The 21,515-nt window shown below is 38.5% G+C and overlaps 2 protein-coding genes across 3 annotated transcripts in view; both read left to right on the top strand.

The window, feature by feature from the left end:
• Positions 1-21,515, top strand: part of FRG1 (FSHD region gene 1) — a 128,999-nt gene that overhangs the window by 39,384 nt on the left and 68,100 nt on the right. The gene's annotated exons all lie outside the window — the stretch shown is intronic.
• ASAH1 (N-acylsphingosine amidohydrolase 1) overlaps positions 1-21,515 on the top strand; it is a 47,494-nt gene that overhangs the window by 3,424 nt on the left and 22,555 nt on the right. For both annotated transcript variants that reach the window (XM_072763692.1, XM_072763693.1), the window contains one exon: positions 18,218-18,264. In XM_072763692.1, the coding sequence (XP_072619793.1) occupies positions 18,218-18,264 (47 nt within the window). The remainder of the gene's footprint in view (positions 1-18,217; positions 18,265-21,515) is intronic.

Raw genomic sequence — 21,515 nt, 5'->3', positions numbered from 1 at the left:
GGCTGAGGCATGAGGAGAAGGAAAGGAATCGGAGTGAGAGTGATGACTGTTGTCAGTCATAAATCTGAGCAGATTCTGAGAATGAAACATAATGGCTCAGTAATTAATTGCTGAGTCAAACTTATTTTTATGCATCAACTTCTCATACAAAGTGTGAGCTTTTATTAACAGTGATTTTTACTAAGTTTCCAAGAACCACATACACCCCCTCTCTTCCTGCCTGCCCAATATTATTTTAGTGCATCTGCTTTCCCCAGGTACCATAAAGGAAGGGACACACAGATATAATCTATTCACTTAGTTAACAAATATTGCATGACTACTGTGTGCCAGATTCTGTTCCAGATGCTGTTAATGAGTTAGTGATAGATACAAAGGTTCCAGCCCTCATGGAAGTTTATTCCTATTCCTTTTACCTAAATGTTCCTAATTTAATAGAGTTCCATCCCATCAAAGGTCAGGAAACAAACTGCTTGCTCATTGGAGTTTCTTATATGTGCAAAAACATGCCTTACTCAATAGGTGTGTGTCTGCTCTGTTGTACGCAGGGAACATTAGATTTTCACCACTTCCTCTGGTCCTGCGAAGCAAAAATGAGAGAGCAGGTGAAAGATCTTGAGATTCGAAGTTGGTTGCTTTTCCCCTGTGATAGAGTAGCATGATATGCTAAGCCAACTACATAAACCTCTATCACCTATTTATAATCTTTACCTATCAGGTATTTAAATTTTTACCTGTCTTGATAAGGTTGTCTATTATTAAAACTGTGTATAGTTAAATTTGGAGATAGTAAGAAACTTTAAATAACAAATGAGCTTGTTGTAATTCCATTTCAAGTCTCTACATAGATTTTGAAGCTGTCGTCCCTCATCGAAAACTCCCTTGACGGTGAGAATGCAGCTGTCTCCACTCTACCCCCAAATCTAACCTTTTTGTTTAAAATGACTGTGGCATTAAAACCTTTAGAGCTCCTGAAATAGCCTGGTTTTATGATGCTACCTTTAAAAATCTCAATCACGTTTACCCTTTACTCTTTCAGCCAGATTCTGTGTCGATGTTATGCCTATACTTCATGTTTGTTTATTGCTGCCAGGATTATTCTAGCACAGTGTTTTATTGGCCTCAGACTACCACATACAGGATGGCAAGGCTACTGTCCCCTCTGGGGCAGGTGGACTTTTCTCCTAAGTCTTGACAGAGCACTTTTAACATCCCTCACATTGTCTCATAAGAAATATGCCTTGTTGGGATCCCTGGGTGGCTCAGCAGTTAGCGCCACCTTGGGCCCAGGGCCTGATCCTGAAGACCCAGGATCGAGTCCCATGTCAGGCTCCCTGCATGGAGCCTGCTTCTCCCTCTGCCTGTGTGTGTCTCTGCCTCTCTCTCTCTCTGTGTCTCTCATGAATAAATAAAATCTTTAAAAAAAATCAGCCATTCTTTTTCTCTAAAATAATAGATGTATGACTATTAATTTTTTTCTAAGATTTTATTTAGTGCTTTTAGTTTACTTTTGTTTTTTTAAAGATTTTATTTATTGCCCAATGCGGGACTCGATCCCAGGGTTCCAGGATCACACCCTGGGCCAAACGCAGGGGCTAAACTGCTTAGCCACCCAGGCATCCCAAAATAAAATCTTAAAAAAAAAAAAAAGAAAGAAATATGCCTTGTCGTTAGATTTTTATATTGGCTTTTGTACCCACGTTGTGCAGATATAATTATTAGGATGACATGAGCATTATTACATTGCACTGCTTGCTGAGTTGATTATAGTGATCATCAAAAGCCCTGAAGGAAATGGAGATTGTTCCCTATTAGGGATTATTTGTTTTAAAAGATTTTATTTATTTATTCATGAGAGACCGAGAGAGAGGCAGAGACGTAGGCAGAGGGAGAAGCCTGATACAGGACTTGATCCCGGGACCCGGGGTCCCGCTCTGAGCCACAGGCAGATGCTCAACCACTGAGCCCCCCCAGGTGCCCCTCCCTATTTAGGAATTGAGACTTTGGTTTTATTGCTGTTTCGGTGGGAAACTGTGTAAGAGAGCAGGGGAAGGAAGCTGGGCTGGAGCTCTGGAGACTGCTTCTGTCACCGGTTGTGTAACTCTCGGTCCCTGATGGAGATGGGCCTTGTATCCTGAACATGAAGTTAAAGTTCCTGATAACGTGAAATTCAGTAAATTGGATTTTTATGAATTAAATCACATTTTTTTTTTTTTTTTTTTTTTTTATGATAGTCACAGAGAGAGAGAGAGAGGCAGAGACACAGGCAGAGGGAGAAGCAGGCTCCATGCACCGGGAGCCCGATGTGGGATTCGATCCCGGGTTTCCAGGATCCCACCTTGGGCTGAAGGCGGCGCTAAACCGCTGAGCTACCAGGACTACCCTTCAGTGTCCATTTATAACATTGCTAAACAAGGACTGGTGAACTTAGAGTAGTGCCCTCCATTGCAGTTATATGTTGTAATTTTTTTTAATAGATTTTATTTCTTTACTTATCTAAGAAAGAGCTAGCACAAGCAGCGGAGGGGCAGAGAGAGAGGGAGAAGCTGAGCAACACGGAACTTGATCCCAGGACCCGGGGATCATGACCTAGGCTAAAGGCAGACACTTAATAGACTGAGCCACCCAGGCACCCCTATTGTTGTCTTTTTCTTTTTTTAAGATTTATTTTAGAAAGAGAGAGTGCTCATGAGACTGGGGGAGGGGCAGAGGGAGAAGAGATCATCTCAAGCAGCCAATTCCACGCTGAGCATGGAGCCCAACATGGGGCTTGATCCCATGAGCCAGAGACCATGACCTCAGGGGAAACTGAATGAGCCACCCAGGTGTCCCTTGTTGTTTTTAAGTTTAGTTACTTAACATACATAATATTAGTTTCAGCTCTACAATATAGTGATTCATCATTTCCATACATCACCCGGTGCTCATCACCAGTGCCCTTAATCCACCCCTCCCCCCATAACCATCAGCTTGTTCTCTATAATTAAGAGTGCTTCTTGATTTGACCTTTCCCCCCTTTGCTCTTTTGTTTCTTAAACTCCACATATAAGTGAAATCATATGGTATTTGTCTTTCTCTGACTCATTTTGCTTAGCATAATACTCTTTTAACTCCATGTTGTTGCAAATGGCAAGATTACATTCTTTTTTTGCTGAATGATATTCCATTTTGTGTATATACCACAACTTCCTTATCCATTCATCAGACACTTGGGCTGCTTCCATATCTTGGCTACTGTAAATAATGCTGCTATAAAACATTGGGGGATATATATATATATATATATATTGGGGTGCATGTTTTCCCTTGAATTAGTGTTTTTGTATTCTTTGGGTAAATACCCAGTTAGTGCGATTACTGGATCATAGGGTAGTTCTGTTTTTAATTTTTTGAGGAACCTCCATACTGTTTTCCACAGTGGCTGTGCCAGTTTGCATTCCCACCAGCAGTGCATGAGGGTTCCTTTTTCCCCACATCCTTGACAATACCGGTTGTTTCTTATGTTGTCAATGTTAGCCATTCTGACAGGTGTGAGGTGATATATCATTGTAGTTTTGATTTGCATTTCATTGATGGTAAGTAATGATGAGCATCTTTTCATGTGTCTGTTGGCCGTCTCTATGTCTGCTTTGGAAAATGTCTGTTCATGTCTTCTGCCCATTTTTTTAGTAAGATTATTTTGGGGGCGGGTGTCGAGTTGTTTGAGTACTTTAAATATTTTGGATACTAACCCTTTATCAGATATATCACTTGCAAATATCTTCTCCCGTTTTGTAGGTTGACTTTTAATTTTGTTGATTGTTTTTTCACTGTGCAGAAGCTGTTATTTTGATGTAGTCCCAATAGTTTATTTTTTATTTTTGCTTCCCTTTGTCTCAGGAGACAAATGAAGAAAAAACTTGTTTAATCCAATGTCAAAGAAGTTACTGCCTATGTTTTTTTTCTTTGAGGATTTTTATGGTTTCAAGGTCTCACATTTAGGCCTTTAATCCATCTTGAATTTATTTTTGTGTATGGAGTAAGAAAGTGGTCCAGTTTCATTCTTTTGCATGTTGCTGTCCAGTTTTCCCAGCACCATTTATTGAGGAAGCTGTCTTTTTCTCATTTGATATTTTTTCCTGCTTTGTTGAAGATGAATTAACCATACAGTTGTGCGTTTAATTCTGGGTTTTCTATTCTTTTCCATTGATGTGTGTGTGTGTGTGTGTGTGTGTGTGTGTGTGTTTGTGCCAGTATTATAGCATTTGATTACTACGGCTTTGTAGTAGAACTTGAGGTCTGCGAATGTAATATAACTTGTAGTGCCTCCAACTTTACTCCTCTTTGTCATGAGTCCTTTGGCTATTCAGGGTCTTTTATGGTAATATACAAATTTTAGAATCCTTTGTTCTAGTTCTGTGAAAGATGCTCTTGGTATTTTGATAGAGGTTGCATTTAAAAATGTAGATTGCTTTGGGTAGTATAGATATCTTAACAGTATTTCTCTGTCCAATCCATGAGCATGGAATATCTTTCCATTTCTTTGTGTCTTCTTCAGTTTCTTTCATCAGTGTTGTTTAGTTTTCAGAGTGTAGGCCTTTCCCTCTTTAGTTACCTGTATTCCCAAGTATCTTCTTATTTTGGGTGTTGTGCACTTCGGATAGTTTTCTTAATTTTTCATTCTGCTACTTCATTATTGGTGTATACAAATGCAATAGATTTCTGTAGATTGATTTTTATATCCTGCAACTTTACTAAATTCATTAATCAGTTCTAGCAGTTTTTTTTTTTTTTTGCTGGAGTCTTTTGGGTTTCCTCTACATAGTATATAAACTGAAAATTTTACTTTTTCCTTACCAATTTGGGTGCCTTTTAGTTCTACTTTTTTGTTGTCTGAGATTTATGGCTAGAACTTCCAGTACTATGTGGAATAAATATGATGAGACTGGACATCCTTGTCTCATTCCTGACCCGAGGGGGGAAAAAATGGGTTTTTGCCCATTAAGGGTGATGTGAGCTGTGGGTTTTTCACGTACGTCCTTTGTTGTGTTGAGGTATGTTCCCTCTGAACCTACTTTGTTGAGGGTTTTTATCATGGGTGGATGTTGTACTTGGTCATATGCTTTTTCTGTGTCTGTTGAAATGTTCATATGGTTCTTATCCTTTCTGTTATTGATGTGATGTATCACGTAATTGATTTGTGAATATTGGAACACTCCTGCAACCCAGGAATAAATCCTACTAGATCATGGTGAGTGATTTTTTTTTTTTTAATGACTTGTTGGATCTAGCTTACAATACTTTGTTGAAGATTTTGGGCATCTGTGTTCATTATGTGTATTGGCCTGGAGTTCTTTTGGGGCGGGGTGTGTGGTTTATCTGGTTTGATACCAGGGTAAATGCTGGCTTCATAGAATGAATATGGAAGTTTTACTTCCTCTTCTATTTTTTGGAATAGTTTGAGAATAGATAGTAATGCTTCTTTAAGTATTTGATAGAATTCCCTGTGAAGCCATCTGGTATTGGACTTTTTTTGTTGGGAGTTTTTGATTATTAATTCAGTTTCTTTGCTGGTTATCTGTATGTTTATGCTGTATGTATTTTGCATTTCTTCCTGTGTCATCTTTGGTAGTTTCTATATTTCTAGGAATATATTCATTTCTTCTAGATTATCCAATTTGTTGGCATATAGTTTTTCATAATATTTTCATAATATTCTTCTGTAATTGTGTTTCTGTGATGTTATTTCTCCTATCTCATTTGTGATTTTATTTATGTGAATTCTTTCTCTTTTTTTTTTTTTCCTTGATAAGTCTGGTTAGAGGTTTATCTATTTTATTGATTTTTTTTCAAAGAACCAGCACCTGATTTCAATGATCCATTGGTTTGTTTTCAGTTTTTATATCATTTATTTTTGCTTTAATCATTATTATTTCCTTCCTTCTGCTGGTTTTAGGTTTTGTTTGTTTTCTTTTTCTAGCTCCTTTAGGTGAAAGGTTAGGTAGTTAGAGACTTTTCTTGCTTCTTGATGTAGGCCTGTATTGCTGTAAACCTTCATTTTAGAACTGTTTTTGCTGCATTCCAAAAGCTTTGAGCCGTTTTGTATTCGTTTTCATTTATATTTCCTTGTACTTCATTTTTTTCTCTTATTTGACTGTTGACCCATTTATTGTTTAATAGCATGTTACTTAACCTCTGTGTATGTGTGCTCTTTCCAGATTTGTCTTGTGATTGACTACAAGTTTCATAGTGTCGTGGTCAGAAAAGATCATGGTATGACTTTGATCATCTTGAATTTGTTGAGGCTTGTTTTATGAGGTAATATGTGATCTATCATGAAAAATGTTCCATGTGCACTTGAAAAATAATGTGTATTCTTCTGTTTTAGGATGGAATGTTCTAAATATATCTGTTAAATCCATCTGTTTCAGCATGTCATTCAAAGCTATTATTTACTTGTTGATTTTCTGTTTAGATGGTCTGTCAGTGTGAGCTGTTAAAGTCCCCTATTATTATTATTATTGATTAGTTCCTTTGTGTTTGTTATCAACTGTTTTGTGTATTCAGGTGCAAAAATATGTGCAATTGTTATATTTTCTTGTTGGATTGTCCCCTTTATGATTATATAGTGTCCTTCTCTGTCTCTTGTCAGTCTTTGTTTTAAACTCTTAATTTGTCTTATATAAGTATTACTACTCTGGCTTTCTTTTGACATCCATTTTCATGATAGATATTTGTCCATTCCCTTACTTTCAATCTGCAGGTGTCTTTAAGTCTAAAATGAGTCTCTTGTAGGCAGTTTTTATTTTATTTTTTTTGTAGGCAGTTTTTAAATGGGTCTTGGTTTTTTCTTTTTTACCCATTCTGTCACCCTGTGTCTTTTGATTGAAGCATTTAGTCTATTTATATTCAAAGCAATTAGCGATAGATATGTATTTACTGTCATTTTATTATTTGTTTTATGCTTGTTTCTGAAGTTTTTATCTGATTGTTTCTTGTAGTTCTCTCTTTCATGATTTGCTGATATTCTTTAGTGATGTATCTGGATTTCTTTATCTTTATCCTTTGCATGTTTATTACTGGTTTTTGATATATAATTCCCATTTTGCATATAACAAATGGGTTGTTATATACAAAAGGAGGTTTTGTATGTAACCTCCTCTGCATATATGGCAGTGTGTATTAAATTGATGGTGATTTATGTCTGAATCTGTTCCTTCCTCCTCTCCTCCCCATTCTAGGTATATGTTGTTATATCCTACATCCCTTTACTTTACTACATCCCATCCTACATCAGTGAGTTCCTTGACTGATTTTTTACAGAAATATTAATTTTTATTGTTTTTGTTTTTCCGACCTTTATACTGTCACTTTTAGTCTTTCTATTCAAAGAGCCCCCTCTAATATTTCTTGCAGGGCTGGCTTAATAGTCACGAACCCCTTAAGCTTTTCTTTATGTGTCCTTCTATTCTGAATGATAGCCTTGCTAGAGAGAGTATTCTTGGCTGCAGATTTTTCCCATTCTGCACTTTGAATATATCATGCAACTTTCTTCTATGTTTGAAAGTTTCTGCTGAAAAATTTTTGCTAGCCTTATGATTTTTCCTTGTAAATTATTGTCTTCTTTTGTCTTCATGTTTTTAACTTTTTTTTTTTTGTATCACTATATTTTGCCAAATTAATTACAGTACATCCTGGTGGGAGTCTGCTTTTGTTGATTTTGATGGGAGTTTTCTGTGCTTTCTGAATCTAGATATGTTTTCTTTTCCAGATTAGGGACGTTTTCAGCTATTATTTCTTCAAATAAATTTTCTACCCTCTCTTTCTCATTCTTTTTGGAGTCCTATACTCTGAATGTTATTACCCTTGATAGAGTCACTCTGTTCCCTAAATCTATTCTTGTGTTGCATAATTTTGCTCCCTTGTTCATCTTGGTTATTTTCCATTAGTCTGTCTTCTAGATTACTAATTCATTTTTCTGCTTCTTTAATTCTAATGTTCATTTCATCAGTGTATTTATCATTTCATTTATTGTATTCTTTATTTCTGCTTTATTTTTCTTTATATCTGTGTTAAGGGTCCCATTCATGTCTTCCACTTTTCTCAAGTCCAGTTAGCATCCTTATGATTATTACTTTAAATTCTCTATCAGGCATGTTACTTATATGTGCTTCACTTAGATCTCTGGCCATGGCCTTATTACCCTGTTCTTTCATTTGGAATAAGTTTCTCTGTCTTATTTTATCCAAGTCTCTGTGACTATTTCTGTATGTTGGAAAAGTCAGTATCTCCTGTTCTTGCGAAAAATGGCCTTATGAAGAAGAGGTCCTATAGTGCCTTGCCATGCAGTGTTTCTTGTTCCCGAAGGCCTGGTGCTTCTGGGAGTGTCTCCACTGTGTGCTGCCTGTGCTCTGTTTTTGTGTCCTGGCCACTCTTTCTGTCAGGCCACTTATCTGTAGGGACTCTCTTCGTTTGTGGGCAGTGTTTGGTCCCTGGCCTAATTGTAGCTAGTTTTAATTGGATGTGTTTTGGTCTGTTTGTGAAATGAGACTGTTGCCACTACAGCTGGAACAGAAGCTGTGTCAAACTCCCAAGTGGGGAGACCCAGTGTGAGAAGGGGTTTGAGCCAGTCTTTTAGGGGAAGTGAACCACTGTGCTGGGACTGAGGCGAGTGTGACTTGGGTTGGGGAGGGGAGAGCAGAGGAAGGCAGTTCCACTGGTGTGTAGGGTCAGAGTTTGGTATAAGCACATTAAGTAGTGAGTGTGGTTATAGTGCTAGTTCCTGCAGGTAACCCTGTGCTTATGCTCAAGGGCAGGGGAGGGAAATGTGCCAGCCAGCTTGTTCTTGGAGGAGTCTCCTTGTGAACTCTCTCTGGGATGTGCTCAGAGGTGAGCAAATAACCCCTGTACCATGTGCCCCAGGTGCTCTTCAGATCACTATTGCCACACACTACAGATTATTTGCCTGCCTTCTCTCTGAAGAGCTGCGCAATGCTCTCTGAACTCTACCCAAACCAAGCCCTCTGATCTTTAAAACTCTAGGCTTTAAGCCCCACTGGTTTCCAGAAGTCACAAAATTTGGCCCGTCTTGCTTTCCAAGCCAGTTTCTTTGGGGATTTCGTTTTCCCTTGTACTCCCCTGTGAGCTAGTCTGTCTCTTGCCCTTCTCTGTGGCCCTGCTTCCCTCCCCACTGCAGCAGTCATGATCTCTTCCTCTCCTGTACCACATCTGTGTCCTTCCTACTTTCTTCACTATGGCCTTTTCTCTACCTTTAGTTCTGCCAGTTTTCGGGTCAGTTTCTGAGGTATTTAGGATGATTTGGTAGTTATCTGGTTGTATTCATGGGCTGAAGGAGGCCTAGGGTCCTCTCACTCTGCCATCATCTTCCTGTCCTTGCTCTATATGTTATTTTATTTTTTTAAGGTTTTATTTATTTATTTATTCATGAGAGACACAAAGAGAGAGAGAGAGAGAGGCAGAGACACAGACAGAGGGGGAAGCAGGCTCCATGCAGGGAGCCCGACGGTGGGACTCGATCCCGGGTCTCCAGGGTCAGGCCCTGGACTGAAGGCAGGCGCTAAACCGCTGAGCCATCCAGGGATCCCCTCTATATGTTATTTTAAAATAATTTTAGATAATGATAGTTTCAAATACTTAAATTGTCAGAGAATCAGTCTTTGAAAATCTTCACATAATGTAAATGAAATTATGCAATTTTTAAAATTAATGTTGTAAAATTTGTATCAAAGTGTATTTAGTTAAAATCAAATGATCTAGATAGGCTTCTGATGAGAATCCATAATTTCCTGCTTCATTCTTTCTACCCCCATTACCCTTCCCTAGAAGCAAACACTTTGGACTATTTGTACTCAGGGGATATCAGCCAGAACCTGTATCTACTGTCACACTAGTTGTTTGCAGCTCAGTCTGTTTGGATTAATTGGTGCCCAAGCCATATTGGGGCCTAAAAGTTTTTAATCACTCCTGGTTATTTTTATGAATATTACTTTGGTATGTTGATGCTTACTTTGCCTCAGTCAGCGTTAGGCGTTGTACTCCAGTCCTGCAATGATGGATAAAAATTTAGCTTCCCTTCAGTCATCTTCCCTGCACCTTTTTTTTTAAAACAGTTTTGAAATATAACTGATATACAGTTCACTCCCTAAAACTATTTTTGGTTTCAGAATATTCACAGAGTTGTGCAGCCATTTCTCCAGTTTTTTTTTTTTTAAGATTTTATATATTTATTCATGAGAGATGCAGAAAGAGGCAGAGACACAGGCAGAGGGAGAAGCAGGCTCTCTGTGGGGAGTCCTTTGCAGGATTCGATCCCGGATCCCAGGATCACATTCTGAGCCAAAGGCAGACGCTCAACCACTGAGCCACCCAAGCATCCCTCTCCAGTCAGTTTTAGAACATTTTCATCACCCCAAAAAGAAACCTCTTAGCCCTTAGCCCTAACCCTGAAACCAGCCCCTCAGCCCTAGGCAATCATTTACATACTTTCTGTCTCTATGGATTTGTCCTTTTTCAACATTTTATATAAAGGGGATCAGATCATAAAGTATGTGGCCCTTTGTTACTGGCTTCTTTCACTTAGCATCGTGTTTTCAAGGTTCATCCACATTGTAGCATGTATCAATACTTCATTTCTGTTTATGATTGAATAATTTCCATTGTATGGATATACCACATTTTGATCATTCATTCATCCATTAATGGACATTTGGATTGTTCCCACTTTTGGTATTGTAATGCTGCTATGAACATTTCTATTTGTGAATTTTTTTTTGTGTGTGGACACATATTTTCATATCTTTTGAGTTTATACCTAGGAGCAGACTTGTGGGGTCACATGATAACTATATGTCTAACTGAGAGAGTACCAGTTTTCCAAAGCAACTGCAATATTGTACATTCCCACCAACACTGTATGAAGGTTCAATTTCTCTACATCCAAGCCAACAATTGTTTTATTATTATTATTATTATTATTGCCATATTAGTGGTTATGAAGTGATATCCCATTGTAGTTTTTTTTATTTTTAAAGATTTTATTTATTTATTCATGAAAGACACATAGAGAGAGGCAGAGGCACAGGCAGAGGGAGAAGCAGGCTCCATGCAGGGAGCCTGATGTGGGACTCGATCTCAGGACTCCAGGATCACATCGTGGGCCGAAGGCAGGCGCTAAGCCGCTCAGCCACCCAGGGATCCCTCATTGTAGTTTTGATTTGCATTTTCCTATTGGCAAATGGTGTTTGGCATCTTTTCATATTTTTGTTGACTTATATCTTCTCTGGAGAAATGTCTGTTCAAATCCTTTGCCTATTTTTTAATTAAATTGTCTTTTTCTTATTGAGTTGTAAGATATTTATATATTCTAGATACAGGTCTCAGACATATGAATTACAGTTGACATAATGAAATTGAGACAGACTCTGCCCTGCGTGCGGAGCCCTACTCAGGGCTCCATCTCACACCCGAGTGACCCCAGGTCATGACCTGAGCTGAAATCAAGAGTTGGAAGCTTAACCAACTGGGCCACCCAGGCGCCCCTATCCTGACTATATTTTGCATATTTTTCAACTTCTGATATATTCTCTCAGTATTTATTGTGTCTGATCTTAAGACCTACTGAATTCCCATTCTAGTTGGGACCATTTTGTTTTTATTTGGACCATACTTTTCTGATGCTACAGTTTCTTCCTATTATTTCTAGTTGTTTTTCTTTTGTTCATAAATTCCGTTCTTCTCCTGAATCCTCAAGTTCTTCCAGTCCTTCAGCCATACAGTTTAGTCTCCTTTGTTAGGACGCCTGTTCCTGGGAGCCTTCTCTGTCCTCAGGGTTCCCTTTACCGTGTATGCTGGAGCCATTCTTTTGGGATCCTGTTCTTTGACTTGGTTTACTCTCGTTTTGCTAGAATATAAAAGTAACTTGTTAAGAAATAATGTGTGGGAGATCAACTTTTCTGCATCTTTGCAATGACTTAAAATCGAGATTTCATTTAAATCCCCAAATTGATCAATGTCTTGACCAGTTATAAAATTCTAGTTTGAAATTAATTCCCTGCCAAGGAAATAATGGCATCATTCTCTTCTGGCATTCACGTAGCTTGTGAGAAGTCTGATGGGAGTGTAATTCTTATTCTTTTGCAGGACCTCCTCCCCAACCCAGTGCTTATTTGTCTGTCTTTATGTCTGAAATAGCATGGTTATGTGTCTCACTGAAGGCTCTTTTTTTTTTCCAGTAATTTTTTTTTTGAGTAATCATTAGGCATTTTCATTTTAAAACACATCTCTATTCAGGTCTAGGAAAATTTCTTGTATTATTTCTTTCATAGTTTCCTCTTTATTTTTTGTGTTTTCTCTTTTCTGGAAATCCTGTTAATCAGATGCTGAACCCTGCATATTGATTTTATAAACCTTTCTATTTTTTTTCTCCTGTGGTTTATTTTATAATTTTATTTTTCCTATGTTTTCTTTATTTAAATTAGATTTAGTTAACACACACTGTATTATTAGTTTCAGAGGTATAATTTAGTGATTCAGCAGTTGCATATAACACCCAGTGCTCATTACATCAAGTGCCCTTCTTAATGTCCATCACCCAGTTACCCCATCCCCCCACCTCCATCCCCTCCAGCAACCCCCAGTTCCCTAGAGTTCAGCATCTCCTATGGTTTGCTTCCCTTTCAATTTTCATCTTATTTTTCCTTCCCTTCCCCTATGTTCATCTGTTTCTTAAATTCCACATCCGAAAAAAAAAATTCCACATCTGCGTGAAATCATATGGTATTTGTCTTTCTCTTATTTGACTTATTTCCCTTAGCATAATACACTCTCATTCCATCCACATCATTGTAAATGGCAAGATTTCATCCTTTTTTGGTTGAGTGATACCCTGTTGTGTGTGTGTGTGTGTGTGTATACATATACATATGTATACACACACACACACACACACACCCCACATGTTTTTTATCCATTCATCTGCCAATGGACATCTGGGCTCTTTCCATATTTTGGCTATTGTGGACATCACTACTATAAACACTGGGGTTGGGGATCCCTGGTTTGGCGCTGCCTTTGGCCCAGGGCACGATCCTGGAGTCCCGGGATCAAGTCCTGCTCAGGCTCCTGACATGGAGCCTGCTTCTCCCTCTGCCTGTGTCTCTGCCTCTCTCTCTCTCCTCTCTGTGTATTCTCATGAATAAATAAATAAATAAATCTTAAAAAAAAAACACTGGGGTGCAGGTGCCCTTTTGGATCACTATGTTTGTATCCTTTGGATAAATACCTTTCCTGTGTTTTCTATGTAATTTTTTTTCTATATTGTAAGACAGATTTTCTCACCTTTACTTTTCTATATTTTTATTTCAGCAGTTTTTTTTTAAGTATTTGATTTACCTCTTTTCATGTCATCTTGTTTTATAAATAGAACATATTTCTCTTGAGGTTACTGTTAGAGTAATCAGAGTGTTGAAGCTGATTATTACTTTACATTATTTTTTCTGTTCCTTAAATTATTGAATATTTTTGAGTTAGGTTATTTTTCATTTGTTTTCTTTGTGCCTAAATATTAGACCTAGAGGCGTTTACTCTCAGGCAGGAGTCATTCAGCTTTTTTGTACAGGGCTAGATAGTATCTTTAAGGCATTGTGGTTAAGAGGAGAATCAAGGATATTATGTAGGGTACTTATATAACATATATTTCCACAAGTTTTTTATCGATGAAAATATATTAACAAGCTAATACATTTGTCTTTGTAATACAGGTCTACTAATGAGAAGCACTGATTTCTTACAGAGTAGGCACTTTGCTTACTGGGATTCGGGTTTGGTGTTTCAAATTGATAGCAAATGGTTATATGTAATTCCTGGTCTGTTACGAGATTTTACATATTTCATCTTGGTGTCTTTTTGTATGGATAGTGTGGTAGGATGAGTAATAGCTTCTCCAAGATGCCCATTCCTAATCCTGAGAAGGTATGTTCCCTTTATGGCAAAGGAGACATTGTAGATGCAATTTCGTGAAGCAGCTTGACATGGGGACATTATGTGGGATTACCTGAACGAGCCCAATATAATCACAAAGATCCTTATAAGAGGGAGGCAGGAGGCCAGAGACGAGAAAAGATGCTATTCTCCTGGCTTTGATGATGGGGGAAGGGGCCACAAGCCAAAGAACACAGGTGACCTCTAGAAGCTGCAAGTCAGGGAAACACATTCTGTTTTAAGAGCCCCAGAGGGAGCACAGTCCTGGAACCCACTACAGACTCTGACCTCCAGAGCTATAACATAGCGTAGTTTGTGGTGTTTTAAGCCATTAGGTTTGTGGTAACTTGTTACAGCAGCCATAGGAAACTAATATAGCTAAGTGCTGCCAATACTGGGTCCATGAGCCTATGATTGTAAATGACTCTGCGTCTGAGGCACCTTCAGGTAATTTTGGGGAGGTAGGTGGTAGATGCCGAGTGTTGGCTGATAAGACCAAGGAGAAGCAGCTGTCGTGAGGGAAGGCCCTGCCTGAGAGGTCCTGGCTCAGAGTGGCAATTATCTTGGAGGGTACTAGAAGGATATTAAATGAAGGTAAAAGGAGAGTTAAATCAAGAGGTCCTGACCTCTTCCTCCAAACCACACATGACATTATCACTAAGCAGAAAATGAAACACTCAGTCTTTCTCTCCCTCTCTTTTTTTTCACACATATACACCACCTCCAAGGGTTTTCCTCTAAAGAAATGGAAAAAAGTCGTCTAGAAAGAACAAAGACAGCTTGTACGAGTGTTCATGCTTTCCAGCAGTTGGCAGGCAAACAACAGTTGGCAGGCCCGATACAGCCTGCCACCCGTTTTTTGTAAGACTTGCAAACTAAGAATGGTGTTGACATTTTTTAAAAGTTGAGGGGAAAAATCAAAAGAAGATTAATATTTTGTGACTTGTGAAAATTACATGGAATTCAAAAAAATTATATGGAATTCACATGTCAGCGTCCATAAACAGAGTAGTATTGGAACGTTACCACACTTGTGTATTGCTTGTCGTCTGTGGCCGCCTCGCATTAGAGCAGGTGAGTTGTCTAGCAGAGCCTGTGTGCAGTGTGCTTTGGCTTTTCTCTCCTGTTGGCACAGTTCAAGTGACGGCTATGCAAGTTTAACTGCATTTTAACTGCCACACATATCAATGCACCATGTTATTTTTATCTGTAAAAGAAATTATCAGTGCAAACCTGTCATGTCAAAACACAAAAAGTAAACTTCAGGTGTGCTCTTGAGTCAAAGTGGAGTGTGGGTTATCTTGTCAGTTAATTAGAAGACAAAGGACACCTAGCATTGTGCTGAAGAAATGCAGTATATGTCAACATGGCATGATTAAGCAGTCGTCACAGTATTCCCGACTCCTTGGAAAAAATGATCAGGAAAATAAGACGATTTAAAACAGAGTATCTCATCACAGAATTTATTTACGAATTTTAAAAAGCAAAATGAGGTTGCAACCAAAGTAGGTCTTGAAGTAGCTCATCTGTTAGCAGAGCAAGGAAAGCGATTTGCCCATGGCGAGTTAATGAAATCACATTTGATTGCAGCAGTAGAAGAAACGTGTCCTGAGAAAATTTCTTTTGCACTATTGGCCTTTAGGTGAGAACAGTTACCCAGGACTTTGGTAGAAACATTCATGTCAATTGAAGAGCAAGGCAAATTGATTCCCAGTTATTGATACTGAAGTGTTTGACACTGATTCATTATTGCTATTTATCAAAGCACCAATGCCAAGTTTGAGACTGAAGAATAAGTCTCTCTGAATAGTCTGCGTGGAATAACTACGAGCAAGGATGCTTTCACAGAACTTGAGAATTTAGTAATTCAGGAAGACATGAAATGGAATCTGTTTTGTAAAACAACTGACAGTGGTGATGAAAATATGTGTGGAGCACACAAAAGCTTAGTCGGACAAATGTTCAAAGTTTGAAAATGCAAGCTGTTTCAAGCTTGTGTTTTTTAATCATATTGCTGATTGACAGGTACTTTGTAGAAAATATTCTAATCTATCATGTGTTAATTAACCAGCAATATCAGCCATGAACGTCTTTTCTTCTTGTAGACCATTATCATTTCTGTAAATTTTTAAAGAAATAGATGCTGAATATCCAAACTTCTGGATTACAGAGTAGTTAGGTTAGCAGCAGTACGTTTTACTGTAATTTTTAAACTCAGGGGCTGAAATTTTTTCAAACAAGAATACTCTCAACCACTGTTTCTGAACATTGAATGCTATGGAAATTAGCTTTTGCTATCTTGTTTTTTAAAAAAGATTTTAAAAGAGAGAAGGAGGCAGAGGAAGAAGCATGCTCCCCTCTGAGCAGAGAGCCCGACTGAGGGCTCTGTCCCAGGACCCTAAGATCATGACCTGAGCCAAAGGCAGATGCTTAACCAACTGAGCTACCTAGGTGTCCCTAGCTTTTGCTATCTTGATATTGAATTATCAAGTTGATATTATTTATTATGTCATATGTTATATTCTGGTATTTTAGAAATAGAGTTTAAATTCTAACGGTTGAATTAGCTTCTGATAATTTGATGCTTGATCCTGTTTCTTAGTGAATTCAGTCTAAAATTACAAGGCAAAACAGCAATTATATGAGAAACTTACACTGTAGTGAAGTAATTTTGATAGTTAATGTTTGGATCACAGGTAATGTCAAGGTACATTATACGCTTTTTTACTATAAAAAGTTAAGACCTAAAGGAATGAATAAGTCATAGGGATGAAAGGTACAGCATAGAGAATATGGTGGTCTTCCAAAAATGCATTGTATGGTGACCGATGGTGGCTTGTGGTGAGCACTGCATGACATGTAGAGTTGTGGAATCACTATGTTGTCTACCTGAAACTAATGTAACATTGTGTGTCATCTGTACTTCTGTTAAAAAAAAAAAAAAAGATGTTAGATCTCTATTCCCACACATACTTGTTGCAGAACTGTTTTCTAAACTCAAACTATAGGGGATCCCTGGGTGGCTCAGCAGTTTAGCGTCTGCCTTCGGCACAGGGTGTGATCCTAGAGACCCGGGATCGAGTCCCATGTCGGGCTCCCTGCATGGAGCCTGCTTCTCCCTCTGCCTGTGTCTCTGCCTCTCTCTCTCTAAGTCTATCATGAATAAATAAAATCTTAAAAAAAATAAACTCAAACTATAGTTTGAGTAGTTCCCTTCCCTGTTCTGTTGCTTATTGTGGATTTACATTTCTTTTTAAAAATTATCTTACTTTTACAATATTGGATCTGCAGAAGAAGGAGATAAACCTACTTGCTATCTTGAGCTAGTAATAAAAGAATCATAAATCCACGTGGACTTCTATCATTTTATGTTAAGAGCTGATTTTATTTCTCTATGAAGCTGGAATAGTCTCCCTAAAACAGTCACGTTCACTCATTCATTCATGCACTGAGGGTCTTAGTGTTGGGAGCCATCCTCACCTCCAAGAGCACAGAATCTGGTAGTTAAGAGGGAAATAATTATAGTGCATTGTCATAACTGTGGTAATAGAGATGTACACAGGTGCTGTCAGCAGGACGGAGGAGAGGATGACTATTTTCATATGGGAAGTAGAGGAAGACTTAACAAAAAGACAGTATTTGAACCAGGTCTTAGAAATTAGAGTCCAAAGTTCGTCAGGTAGAGAAAAGGCATTTTATGCCAGGAATAGCACATACACAGGCAGGGAAAGGTCAGAGATGAGAGGACGTGGTTGCAGGTGGCTGTGCGTGAGAGGAGTGGCAGCAAAGGAGGCTGGGAAGGTAAATTATGGCCAGATTATGAAGGGCCCTGCACAGTGTGTCCTGAAAATCTGGTTTGGGCTGCAAATCTCTGTTGCAATGGAGTTGGCTCATGAATTCAAGTGATATCATAGTCTATCAAGATTTAATTTACTGTTAGAGATAAATGAGCCTAACAAACATTTCCATCTACTTTAACATTTTCTCTTTTTTCAATATGTTTGCAATATAGAAGCCAGATTACAGCACTAATGCAAATTGAATTAAGACTGAAAATGCCCTTAAGTTTGAAACTTTAGAAGTTTTCCTGGGAGGAAAAGACTTTTAAGAGGTATTGAGAAGATCTAAAAGGGCAAATCATGTTTGATTTTGTCTTCACAATCTTCAACTGTTTTTTTCACATTGTCTACTCAGTTTATTTCCTGAAACTTAATTTTTTTCTTCCTTTTTTTTTTTTTAGTGGACAGAAAACTGCAGAAAATCAACCTATCCTCCTTCTGGACCAACGTGAGTAAACATCAGATGATCAAAATTGACTTTGACCTTTATGGAGATTTTTCCCTATGTAATGATCTCATAAAAGTTACAATAATGAAGAAAACTTTAAGTCACATCTTCTATCCTGAGACAGCTATTTTTTTTTTCCTGAGAATTTTTTTCAGGTTTGTGTATTATGTATTTAGTTAAGACCCTGGACAAATAAGGACATACCCCATAATTAAAGTGCTTATCAAACTCAAAGAAAAAAAGAACTTCCATTCTCCAGGAAATTCTGTCTACTGCCAAGCATTTTTTCATCCTGATAAATGCAGAGCTGAACTGTCTGTGGTTCCTGAATATAAATCACCAGATTACACTGGGAGAAAGTCTAAGGTCTTCTATGTCAAACCTTCAAGAAATAAACCCTGGCATGATAATCAAAACTGTCAAGGGCAAACGGGATTAAAAAACATAAGGCGGGGGGGGGGGGGCAGTGTCATATTTGAGCACATTTAATGTTAACATTTTTAGTATAGGTATATGGCTTTTTCAAATCTTTTGTGGCAAAATGGGTTTATGAGAAAGATGTAAGAATAGCCCACGTGCCCAGAGGGTACAGAATGTGGAAAATAAGATAAAGGCATAAGGAAAGGTAATCTTTTTTGCCCTACTTTCCTTCTCTCTGAAAGTAGTATGCTGGGGGCAGGGAAAAGCAGAGTGCAACTTTAACCTGTTAACCTGAGAAATAAAACTGCCAGTTATTTTACCAGCAAAAATGGATTTACTTGGGAATAGCAGAGAATTGCAATCCAGGACAAGCAAGGTACAGCAAACCTAAGCCTACAGAACAAAAGAGGAGAATGCTCTTTTATAGAGGAAAGAGGGAAGTTAGGAAGGCTATTAAAAAAAAAAAAAAAGTGCTATTCAGGGACACCTGGGTGGCTCAGTGAGCATCTGCCTTCAGCTCAGGTCGTGATCCCAGGGTCCTGGGACTGAGTCTTGCATCGGGCTCCCCACAGGGAGCCTGCTTCTCCCTCTGCCAATGTCTCTGCCTCTCTCTCTCTCTGTGTCTCTCATGAATAAATAAATAAAATCTTTAAAAAGAAAAGAAAAAAAAAGCTATTTAAACAAAAAAGTCCATTGGAGTAAATGGAGTTCAAAGCATAGTAGCTCTTCATTGGCTGAGTTATGGCAGTCTCTTATTGGCTGGGCTGTTGCCAGGGCGGGAGCAAAGTCTTTCTTCTTCGGGCTGGGGTAGTAAAGTAGTATCTAAAGTACCATCAACTTGCAAGGCTCCTTTCTTCCTGCTGGGTTGTAAGTTCAAGCCCCACGTTGAGGGTGGAGCTTTCTTAAAAATTAAAAAAAAAAAAAATCTTTCTTTGAAAGCATCAGTGATCAAGAGTCAGGTTTTCAATATTTAGTGGTTTTTCCCCTCAGTGCCAGGAAGGACCTTTCCTGCTTGTCATGTTCTATGCAGGGAGGAAGGTGGACAGCAGTTGGAAACCAGTTAAAGCCACATTTGAGTTAACAAGGAAGGTTAGGAGGGAACACTCAGGAACTTGCCATTGAAAGTCTTCTTAGGTTGTATGTGTTGGAGATTTATTGGAGAATTGAACCAGCATCTTCTTACTGGGTACATTGCTTTTTAAAAAAAGGTTGATAGGGAACAAAATATGAAACTTAAAATAGGGGATCCCTGGATGGTTCAGCGGTTTGGCACCTGCCTTTGGCCCAGGGCGTGCTCCTGGAGTCTCGGGATCAAGTCCCGCGTGGGGCTTCTGGCATGGAGCCTGCTTCTCCCTCTGCCTGTGTCTCTGCCTCTCTCTCTCTCTGTGTATCATGAATGAATAAATAAAATATTTTTTTGAAAAAAGAAACTTAAAATAATTACACAAAACAGAAGAAGTAACATAACTGCAAATCGTATGATGGCTCTAAACCAGGACTGAAAGTAGCCAACTGAAATATTTATTAGCATGTATTCTGACTTAGGAAAGAGGTTTTCCTGGTGAAAGCAAATGCAGAGTCACGTATGCCTCCTGAGGTCTCTGCCTAAAGAGATAGTGGAAGCAGAATAGTGAATACTGCCAAGAGCACACACAGCATACTTGGAAACATCCAATACAGGTGTAACATGAAGGGATAGCTGATTAACTTTTTGCAAAATAGCAAAACTTCAAAGACATTTTATTTATTTTACTTTTTTTATTTTTAAAGATTTACATATTTTATTTTTTTAAAAATATTTTATTTATTTATTCATGAGAGACACAGAAAGAGAGGCAGAGACACAGGCAGAGGGAGAAGCAGGTTCCCCATGGGGGAGCCTGATGCAGGACTCGATCCCAGAATGCGAGATCACACCCTGAGCCGAAGGCAGATGCTCAACCACTGAGCCACCCAGGCGTCCCGAAGGCGTTTTAAACACAGTCTTATCTCAGAAAAACTGCTGGAACCAAGTGCGTTATTGATCGTATAGTCTGTAAGGTTGCAAATTCAGAGATTATGAATTAGGGTAAGAATCCAGAGTCAGATAACTGAGTTCAGATGAAAGAAGACTTTTGTGCATTGTGAACCTTCTACCCCTTCAGGAGAAACAAATGAAAAATTAATTTGTTGCAGGATCATGATGAGGCTGTTTCTGAAAGGCCGTAATCAAAAGAGGTTTCCGTGGGTGGGGGGATGGCGTAACTGAAGGATGGGCATTAAGGAGGGCATGTGATGTGATGAGCCCTGGGTGTCATATGCATCTGATGAATCACTAAATTCTACCCTGAAACTAATACTACATTATATGTGAACTAACTTGAATTTAATTAAAATCTTGAAAAAAAGGTTTCCCCTTCTCATAAATGCTTGGGAAATGCAGACAAGGGCCTTGTCTTTCCACAGAAGAAAGAGAAGAAGCAATAGTGAGAAAAAGATATCCAGGCCTGGTTCAGATGTGTTAGGAAAGCTATTTTATCAAATGTCATTTGCTTCAGTTCTGGGAAATTCCTAATTTTCTAGGTCACCTGTTGGTGTGCAGGCTCAGCCAGGGTTTTACGCTTTCTTTAGTAGATGCGTTCCATAAATCCAAGAGTCTGTACCCTGAGGTTTGGCGGCAAAAGTGTTGGTTAGCGGTACCTGAAGAAAAGACCTTTCTAGTGAAGTTGGAGAGTCTTTCTGAAGATGTGTTTTCCAACAGATGAAATCTCGGGGTTGTAAGGTGTGATACTTTTCAGGTCATTGTCTCCTAGGAGTGCTCTGTGAAGAGATTGCTCTACGAAAGCATGGTT

Source organism: Vulpes vulpes, chromosome 7, assembly GCF_048418805.1.
Source record: "Vulpes vulpes isolate BD-2025 chromosome 7, VulVul3, whole genome shotgun sequence".
In the NCBI taxonomy this organism is placed as follows: domain Eukaryota; kingdom Metazoa; phylum Chordata; class Mammalia; order Carnivora; family Canidae; genus Vulpes; species Vulpes vulpes.
The sequence above is the reverse complement of the archived record's forward strand: the minus strand, read 5'-3'. Positions and strand labels throughout refer to the sequence as shown.